The sequence below is a fragment of the Salmo trutta genome, chromosome 36 (assembly GCF_901001165.1).
Source record: "Salmo trutta chromosome 36, fSalTru1.1, whole genome shotgun sequence".
Taxonomy (NCBI): domain Eukaryota; kingdom Metazoa; phylum Chordata; class Actinopteri; order Salmoniformes; family Salmonidae; genus Salmo; species Salmo trutta.
In genome coordinates this window covers 4,801,583-4,811,894 of record NC_042992.1, presented here as the reverse complement: position 1 = coordinate 4,811,894, position 10,312 = coordinate 4,801,583, and the positions used below count along the sequence as shown (strand labels likewise).

The window sequence follows — 10,312 nt, the reverse complement described above, 5'->3', positions numbered from 1 at the left end:
TCTGATCATGTATTTATGCAAATTAGGAGTGTGTAAATAGCTTTGCTTGGCGTATTTAATCTTTATTTAATTAATTGAGAACAAATGATATCTTACGATAAGGACCTATTTGTATTTATATATGTATGAAGTGATTATAATGGGTGTGCTGCAGCTACATGTTGATGCTTTTGTGTAGGATCTACTGTAGGATCTACTGTAGGGTCTACTGTAGGATCTACTGTAGGATCTACTGTAGGATCTACTGTAGGGTCTACTGTAGGATCTACTGCAGAATATGACTCTTGATGCTCTGGTCTACTGCAGAGTAGGGCTATGTGCAATCATTTTTGCCTTTTATCCATAATATTTATTTATACATTGTGTGAATTGTAGTGAGTTTATGGGCTATTTTATAAAATAATCTGATGTCGAACTGTAGCCATTGATGAAGTATGTGAATGTTACACTAGCATGATATAAATTCAATAGCACACATTGTTTCATCTCTCTCCATATAAAGTTAAATTCAACCAGCTTTAACCAAAATGAATAGGTGATGGTCTGTTTATTATTTGTCTACCTGAGAAATGTGAGTTAAAATTTAAAAAAATAAAAAGTAAATCGAAGTTTCAAAATGCATCCACGTGTTGTTCATGTGCTTTTTTATCGTTGACATGTCTGTAACAATTTGAAGGTTTCGACATTGAAAGACAACAGAACGACCACGCCCATGAAGGCGGGGAATATGCAAATATACAACCAATCAAACGTACACTTCCTGGAACAACTTGCACGATGAAACGTCACTTGCCACGTCTTGACACAGCTTGTTCCACTGAGTGGCGAGTTCTACAAGTTTTTCAGAACTATCTTTTCTCCTAGAAAAACCTATCATTTTTTTTGTTGTTGCTGATATCAGTTCTGAAATGTTCCTGGCTTGTTTGAGCTGGTTTTGCACCTCGCTGCTAGTGTTCGTCAGTGGAGGGAAACTTCCAGAAGCCGAGGTAAAAATCACAGTTCTGCACAAACCTTTCCTCTGTCATCGCAAGTCCAAGTACGGAGACATTCTGCTGGTACACCATGAAGGATATCTTCAAAATGGAACTAAGTTTCATTCCAGGTTAGTTTGTTATGAAAACAACAATTGAAGGAAGTGTTTCCTGAACCAAGAAACGGTCAGATACATGTTTTTGCTGCTGTCTTTTTAAAAAAAAGTGTGTGTGTGTGTGTGTGTGTGTGTGTGTGTGTGTGTGTGTGTGTGTGTGTGTGTGTGTGTGTGTGTGTGTGTGTGTGTCTCTGTCTGTCTGTCTGTCTGTCTGTCTGTGCGTGTGTGTGGTGTGGGTGTGTGTGTGTGGTGTGTGTGTGTGTGTGTGTGTGTCTGTTTGTGTGGTGTGTGTGTGTGTGTGTGTGTGTGTGTGGTCCGTCCGTCCAGCTACTCCCAGGGAGACCAGCAGCCTGTCTGGTTCACTCTGGGTATTAAAGAGGTGATAAAGGGCTGGGACAAAGGTCTGCAGGGGATGTGTTCTGGAGAGAAGAGACGCCTCGTCGTACCTCCCGCCCTGGCTTACGGCAAGGAGGGGAAAGGTAGGCTACACACACACACACACACACCACACACACACCAGGGGATGTGTTCTGGAGAGAAGAGACGCCTCGTCGTACCCCCCGCCCTGGCTTACGGCAAGGAGGGGAAAGGTAGGCTACACACACACACACCACACACACACCACACACACACACCGCACACACACACACACATATACACACACACACGCACCACACACACCACACACATATATATACACACACCAGGCGTTGCCACTGTACTAAAGTCACTTCACTCAACACCCAGCATCACTGCAATGTACATAGATGACACCCACCCTGAATGGCACTAATGAACTTCATCTCTCTCTCTCTCTCTCTCTCTCTCTACGGCATCGTTGTAGGGTAGAAACGTTGCATGAAGGTTGTACTACTAACTACTGCTCTGTGACGTCTTCCCAACTATGCTGTGCTTTGCCCTGGTAAACACACCCACTACCTAACTCTCACCTGCTTCTGTTATAACCATAGCCTTAATCACTTTACAACACTTTGTTATTTCAAGAATGTTCCAGTGTTGGCACATCTTGGGTGTGTTTTCGCATATAGTCCTCTTCTTTTTATAATAACCAATCTCAGTCCTCTTTAAAATAAAGTGAACTCTGGGTAAAAAAAAAAGAGCAAAATAACTCAGTTCTGTTTGAATGAGAACTCAACTCTCTTTTCCAGGTCACTTCACCTATCTTGTGGTCTGTGTCGTCTTTGCATTCACATTGCTATGTTTTAGAAAGGAACCAAGATATTTTTCAAACATTCACTCAATGCACTCTGGGTTTTTACTAAGTGTTGGACAAGCCGTTCCATCAGAATGTTATCGGACAGCTAGGTAAATATACAGCTAGATAAATATACAGCTAGATAAATATACAGCTAGATAAATATACAGCTAGATAAATATATAGCTAGGTAAATATACAGCTAGATAAATATATAGCTAGGTAAATATACAGCTAGATAAATATATAGCTAGATAAATATATAGCTAGGTAAATATACAGCTAGGTAAATATACAGCTAGGTAAATATACAGCTAGGTAAATATACAGCTAGATAAATATACAGCTAGGTAAATAAACAGCTAGATAAATATATAGCTAGGTAAATATATAGCTAGGTAAATATACAGCTAGGTAAATATACAGCTAGGTAAATAAACAGCTAGGTAAATAAACAGCTAGGTAAATAAACAGCTAGGTAAATAAACAGCTAGATAAATAAACAGCTAGATAAATATATAGCTAGATAAATATATAGCTCGATAAATAAACAGCTCGATAAATAAACAGCTCGATAAATAAACAGCTAGATAAATAAACAGCTAGATAAATAAACAGCTAGATAAATAAACAGCTAGATAAATAAACAGCTCGATAAATATACAGCTAGATAAATAAACAGCTAGATAAATACACAGCTAGATATTCCTACTTAAATTCTATAAGCTAATAGATTGCATTTAGTTAAAATATGAGGCATAATACTTTGTAATCAGAAGATACTATTAACATGTAAATAGTATTGGTGAGAGAATAAATAGCAGAAGAATAACTGCAGATGAGATAATGCTGTATTTTAAAATTGTTCACCCAATGTAGGCTACTGGCCCTTTAAGAGCTAGAATTGATGTTGTAGCCTTCCTTTTATGTTGTGATTCTTATGAAAGTCTTTTAGCCTATAGCGTTTCACTGTAAGACTACTGTATACCTGTTGTATTCGGTGCATGTGATCAATACAATTTGATTTGATCACATATTACAAACAATCTGAAAGAAAAACGGCACACGTTTTTTCCCTCGAACCTGGACATTATCATCTTCGCTCTTTTGTGACACGGATGTGAAGGGTTATAACAGTAGTCTAGTGTGAGGGGTTATAACAGTAGACTAGTGTGAGGGGTTATAACAGTAGTCTAGTGTGAGGGGTTATAACAGTAGTCTAGTGTGAGGGGTTATAACAGTAGTCTAGTGTGAGGGGTTATAACAGTAGTCTAGTGTGAGGGGTTATAACAGTAGTCTAGTGTGAGGGGTTATAACAGTAGTCTAGTGTGAGGGGTTATAACAGTAGACTAGTGTGAGGGGTTATAACAGTAGTCTAGTGTGAGGGGTTATAACAGTAGTCTAGTGTGAGGGGTTATAACAGTAGTCTAGTGTGAGGGGTTATAACAGTAGTCTAGTGTGAGGGGTTATAACAGTAGTCTAGTGTGAGGGGTTATAACAGTAGTCTAGTGTGAGGGGTTATAACAGTAGTCTAGTGTGAGGGGTTATAACAGTAGTCTAGTGTGAGGGGTTATAACAGTAGTCTAGTGTGAGGGGTTATAACAGTAGTCTAGTGTGAGGGGTTATGACAGTAGTCTAGTGTGAGGGGTTATGACAGTAGTCTAGTGTGAGGGGTTATGACAGTAGTCTAGTGTGAGGGGTTATGTCAGTAGTCTAGTGTGAAGGGTTATAAAGAGTAGTCTAGTGTGAGGGGTTATGTCAGTAGTCTAGTGTGAGGGGTTATAACAGTAGTCTAGTGTGAGGGGTTACGTCAGTAGTCTAGTGTGAGGGGTTACGTCAGTAGTCTAGTGTGAGGGGTTATAACAGTAGTCTAGTGTGAGGGGTTATAACAGTAGTCTAGTGTGAGGGGTTATAACAGTAGTCTAGTGTGAGGGGTTATAACAGTAGTCTAGTGTGAGGGGTTATAACAGTAGTCTAGTGTGAGGGGTTATAACAGTAGTCTAGTGTGAGGGGTTATAACAGTAGTCTAGTGTGAGGGGTTATAACGGTTATAATAGTAGTCTAGTGTGAGGGGTTATGTCAGTAGTCTAGTGTGAGGGGTTATGTCAGTAGTCTAGTGTGAGGTGTTATAACAGTAGTCTAGTGTGAGGGGTTATAACAGTAGTCTAGTGTGAGGGGTTCTGTCAGTAGTCTAGTGTGAGGGGTTATAACGGTTATAATAGTAGTCTAGTGTGAGGGGTTACGTCAGTAGTCTAGTGTGAGGGGTTATAACAGTAGTCTAGTGTGAGGGGTTATAACAGTAGTCTAGTGTGAGGGGTTATAACAGTAGTCTAGTGTGAGGGGTTATAACAGTAGTCTAGTGTGAGGGGTTCTGTCAGTAGTCTAGTGTGAAGGGTTATATCAGTAGTCTAGTGTGAGGGGTTATAACAGTAGTCTAGTGTGATTGGTTATGACAGTAGTCTTGTGTGAGGGGTTATAACGGTTATAATAGTGGTCTAGTGTGAGGGGTTATAACAGTAGTCTAGTGTGAGGGGTTTTGACAGTAGTCTAGTGTGAGGGGTTATGACAGTAGTCTAGTGTGAGGGGTTATGACGGTAGTCTAGTGTGAGGGGTTATGACAGTAGTCTAGTGTGAGGGGTTATGACAGTAGTCTAGTGTGAGGGGTTATGACAGTAGTCTAGTGTGAGGGGTTATGACAGTAGTCTAGTGTGAGGGGTTATGACAGTAGTCTAGTGTGAGGGGTTATGACAGTAGTCTAGTGTGAGGGGTTATGACAGTAGTCTAGTGTGAGGGGTTATGACAGTAGTCTAGTGTGAGGGGTTATGACAGTAGTCTAGTGTGAGGGGTTATAACGGTTATAATAGTAGTCTAGTGTGAGGGGTTATAACAGTAGTCTAGTGTGAGGGGTTATAACAGTAGTCTAGTGTGAGGGGTTATAACAGTAGTCTAGTGTGAGGGGTTATAACAGTAGTCTAGTGTGAGGGGTTATAACGGTTATAATAGTAGTCTAGTGTGAGGGGTTATAACAGTAGTCTAGTGTGAGGGGTTATAACAGTAGTCTAGTGTGAGGGGTTATAACAGTAGTCTAGTGTGAGGGGTTATAACAGTAGTCTAGTGTGAGGGGTTATAACAGTAGTCTAGTGTGAGGGGTTATAACAGTAGTCTAGCGTGAGGGGTTATAACAGTAGTCTAGCGTGAGGGGTTATGACAGTAGTCTAGCGTGAGGGGTTATGACAGTAGTCTAGCGTGAGGGGTTATGACAGTAGTCTAGCGTGAGGGGTTATGACAGTAGTCTAGCGTGAGGGGTTATGACAGTAGTCTAGCGTGAGGGGTTATGACAGTAGTCTAGCGTGAGGGGTTATGACAGTAGTCTAGCGGGAGGGGTTATAACAGTAGTCTAGCGTGGGGGGTTATGACAGTAGTCTAGCGTGAGGGGTTATGACAGTAGTCTAGCGTGAGGGGTTATGACAGTAGTCTAGCGTGAGGGGTTATGACAGTAGTCTAGCGTGAGGGGTTATGACAGTAGTCTAGCGTGAGGGGTTATGACAGTAGTCTAGCGTGAGGGGTTATGACAGTAGTCTAGCGTGAGGGGTTATGACAGTAGTCTAGCGTGAGGGGTTATAACAGTAGTCTAGCGTGAGGGGTTATAACAGTAGTCTAGCGTGAGGGGTTATAACAGTAGTCTAGCGTGGGGGGTTATGTCAGTAGTCTAGCGTGGGGGGTTATGTCAGTAGTCTAGCGTGAGGGGTTATGTCAGTAGTCTAGCGTGAGGGGTTATAACAGTAGTCTAGCGTGAGGGGTTATAACAGTAGTCTAGCGTGAAGGGTTATAACAGTAGTCTAGCGTGAAGGGTTATAACAGTAGTCTAGCGTGAGGGGTTATGTCACTAGTCCAGCGTGAGGGGTTATGTCAGTAGTCTAGTGTGAAGGGTTATGACAGTAGTCTAGTGTGAAGGGTTATGACAGTAGTCTAGTGTGAAGGGTTATGACAGTAGTCTAGTGTGAGGGGTTATGACAGTAGTCTAGTGTGAGGGGTTATGTCAGTAGTCTAGTGTGAGGGGTTATGTCAGTAGTCTAGTGTGAGGGGTTATGTCAGTAGTCTAGTGTGAGGGGTTATGTCAGTAGTCTAGTGTGAGGGGTTATAAACAGTAGTCTAGTGTGAGGGGTTATAACAGTAGTCTAGTGTGAGGGGTTATGTCAGTAGTCTAGTGTGAGGGGTTATGTCAGTAGTCTAGTGTGAGGGGTTATATCAGTAGTCTAGTGTGAGGGGTTATGTCAGTAGTCTAGTGTGAGGGGTTATGTCAGTAGTCTAGTGTGAGGGGTTATGTCAGTAGTCTAGTGTGAGGGGTTATGTCAGTAGTCTAGTGTGAGGGGTTATAACAGTAGTCTAGTGTGAGGGGTTATAACAGTAGTCTAGTGTGAGGGGTTATAACAGTAGTCTAGTGTGAAGGGTTATAACAGTAGTCTAGTGTGAGGGGTTATAACAGTAGTCTAGTGTGAAGGGTTATAACAGTAGTCTAGTGTGAGGGGTTATAACGGTTATAACAGTAGTCTAGTGTGAGGGGTTATAACAGTAGTCTAGTGTGAGGGGTTATAACAGTAGTCTAGTGTGAGGGGTTATAACAGTAGTCTAGTGTGAAGGGTTATAACAGTAGTCTAGTGTGAGGGGTTATAACGGTTATAACAGTAGTCTAGTGTGAGGGGTTATAACAGTAGTCTAGTGTGAGGGGTTATAACAGTAGTCTAGTGTGAGGGGTTCTGACAGTAGTCTAGTGTGAGAGGTTATAACAGTAGTCTAGTGTGAGAGGTTATAACAGTAGTCTAGTGTGAGGGGTTATGTCAGTAGTCTAGTGTGAGGGGTTATGTCAGTAGTCTAGTGTGAGGGGTTATAACAGTAGTCTAGTGTGAGGGGTTATAACAGTAGTCTAGTGTGAAGGGTTATAACAGTAGTCTAGTGTGAGGGGTTATAACGGTTATAACAGTAGTCTAGTGTGAGGGGTTATAACAGTAGTCTAGTGTGAAGGGTTATAACAGTAGTCTAGTGTGAGGGGTTATGACAGTAGTCTAGTGTGAGGGGTTATAACAGTAGTCTAGTGTGAGGGGTTATAACAGTAGTCTAGTGTGAGGGGTTATAACAGTAGTCTAGTGTGAGGGGTTATGACAGTAGTCTAGTGTGAGGGGTTATGACAGTAGTCTAGTGTGAAGGGTTATAACAGGAGTCTAGTGTGAAGGGTTATAACAGTAGTCTAGTGTGAGGGGTTATAACAGGAGTCTAGTGTGAAGGGTTATAACAGTAGTCTAGTGTGAGGGGTTATAACAGTAGTCTAGTGTGAGGGGTTATAACAGTCGTCTAGTGTGAGGGGTTATAACAGTAGTCTAGTGTGAAGGGTTATAACAGTAGTCTAGTGTGAAGGGTTATAACAATAGTCTAGTGTGAGGGGTTATAACAGTAGTCTAGTGTGAAGGGTTATAACAGTAGTCTAGTGTGAGGGGTTATAACAGTAGTCTAGTGTGAGGGGTTATAACAGTAGTCTAGTGTGAGGGGTTATAACAGTAGTCTAGTGTGAGGGGTTATAACAGTAGTCTAGTGTGAGGGGTTATAACAGTAGTCTAGTGTGAGGGGTTATAACAGTAGTCTAGTGTGAGGGGTTATAACAGTAGTCTAGTGTGAGGGGTTATAACAGTAGTCTAGTGTGAGGGGTTATAACAGTAGTCTAGTGTGAAGGGTTATAACAGTAGTCTAGTGTGTGGTGCTGGAATAATGACAAGCCAACCTGTTGAGCTCTGTGTTCACATTCTCCTATGGAACCGGACCGGATAATTCAAGAGAACCGAACTCAGACCACCTATTGAGATGGTCTCAGTTCGGTTCACCTCTGGGGCTCTTTTGTCACACAAAAAATTCTGAAAAGGACAGTGTGAAAACACCCTTACATTGCTTCCTCTCCTTGTCTCCTTTCCTTGGTCCACTCTTACTGGCTTGGTGAAAACATGGTCCTAGTAGGGATTAGACATTTTCTTCAGCTATCCCTCCTTTTTAGAACAAATACAATGTTGCATGTATTAGAACTGAGTCCCGGCCTAGCATTCCAGTGACCTCTGATCCTGATGTTGTTGCCCCTGAACTCTGACCTCAGGTAAGATCCCACCGGAGAGCACCCTGACTTTTAACATCGAGGTGATGGAGATCAGGAATGGACCCAGGTCGCATGAATCCTTCCAGGAAATGGACCTCAACGATGACTGGAAACTCTCCAAGGATGAGGCGAGAACACACACACACACACACACACACACTAACATAATGCTGTCTGTCATACTTAAAAACAGCTAAATGGATCTTCTCCCTGTCACAGACACGGACTATTTGTCCACAGTTATACCATGTGAAGGCATTCTCTCTCGTTCTGTCACACAGACAGACACACACATACCTTATTTTATGTCCTGACTGCATGCTTCCTTTTCCTCCCAGGTGAAGGAGTACCTGAGGAAGGAGTTTCAGCGTCATGGTTACCCTCCCAACGACACCCATCATGAGCAGATGGTGGAGGACATCTTTAAGAAGGAGGATGAGAACGAGGATGGCTTCATCTCGTCCAGAGAGTTCACCTATAAACACGATGAACTTTAACCTCTGACCTAATCCCCTATATTTACGGCACAGAGCCTGGTCAGGTCAAACTTGAGGCCTTACTTAGTTCTATTTCTGTTCTTGGGTAAAAGTTGCTCTTAGTTGCACAGTTCTAGGATCAGTTTATGTTCCCCATATTGAACCGGTGTAGAACATAGGAAACTGACCTTTAGATCAGTGTTAAATGGCAACTTCATCTTACATCCGTCCAACACGGAATCAGGTTACATGAAAATATGATCGTTCTTACATTAGACAAGCTGTGTGAATTGTGATGCTTTTGTGTGTGTGTGTGATATTTTTGGTTAAAATTTATTTTAAAAGTTTGTTAAACAGTTTATGAACCATTATTGAATATTTGGTTAAGCATTGTTTAACTGTTTTAGAGCCCTGCATTTTTGTTTTATATCTACAGTATCAAATGTTTTTCAAGAACCTTTCCAGAGATATATAATGTAAAACATTAATCACAGGATAACATATTTGTGATATAGTTTATAACAACATATTAGTGGTACATTTGTTTTTTTTACTGAATGTATTTTCTGTACAATTTTTGGAGAGGAGGGGGGGAAATCAATAATAATCAATAAAGTGACTGCCATCTTTTTACACAAAACAATAAACGTATTCACTGGTAATACTTGAGAACACCTTATCACGTTTAGCCACTAGGTGGCACTGTTTACTAAAGTGTCAGTGTTGAGACTAACACCTTATCACGTTTAGCCACTAGGTGGCACTGTTTACTAAAGTGTCAGCGTTGATGAGACTGTAACATCGATAGAGTTCAGGCGGTGATAGTATAGGGCGAAAACATTGCTAATACATTTATTGAAAGGTTTATAATGTAGTTTAACAAAACAACCAACTATAGGGAGACGTATAACGATAACGACTCTGAGTCGTTTATGCATTATGGGATCTGAGTCATTTCTGTGTTATGGTGTCTGAGTCGTGGCATCAGTTACACACAAGCATTTTATTACATTTTTACGTCATTTAGCAGACGCTCTTATCCAGAGCGACTTACAGTAGTGAATGCATACATTTCATACAATTTCATACATTTTTTTTTTTTTTTTTCTGTGCTGGCCCCCCGTGGGAATCGAACCCACAACCCTGGTGTTGCAAACACCATGCTCTACCAACTGAGCTACAGGGAAGGCTGTCCCCTACACTTTCACACATAAATTACTCAGATCCCATAATGTATAAACGACTCAGATCCCATAATGCATAAACGACTCAGATTCCATAACACAGAAACGACTCAGATCCCATAATGCATAAATGACTCAGAACCCATAATGCATAAACGACTCAGATCCCATAATGCATAAATGACTCAGAACCCATAATACATAAATGACTCA

General features: G+C 41.3%; 1 protein-coding gene across 1 annotated transcript; it reads left to right on the top strand.

Annotated features, from left to right (window-relative positions):
- Positions 1 to 768: 768 nt before the first annotated feature.
- fkbp14 (FKBP prolyl isomerase 14) lies at positions 769 to 9,562 on the top strand. Its single transcript, XM_029736231.1, has 4 exons — positions 769 to 1,102; positions 1,415 to 1,566; positions 8,440 to 8,567; positions 8,778 to 9,562. Exons 1-4 carry the CDS (start codon positions 909 to 911, stop codon positions 8,934 to 8,936), a joined length of 633 nt encoding a protein of 210 aa, XP_029592091.1. The 5' UTR covers positions 769 to 908; the 3' UTR covers positions 8,937 to 9,562.
- Positions 9,563 to 10,312: the final 750 nt, after the last annotated feature.

Excerpts from the sequence above, each read along its gene's own strand:
- fkbp14 (XM_029736231.1), top strand. The coding sequence starts at position 909 with ATGTTCCTGGCTTGTTTGAGCTGGTTTTGCACCTCGCTGCTAGTGTTC. Across the intron at positions 1,103-1,414 it reads GGAACTAAGTTTCATTCCAG|CTACTCCCAGGGAGACCAGC; the intron begins GTTAGTTTGTTA and ends CCGTCCGTCCAG. Across the intron at positions 1,567-8,439 it reads TTACGGCAAGGAGGGGAAAG|GTAAGATCCCACCGGAGAGC; the intron begins GTAGGCTACACA and ends CTCTGACCTCAG.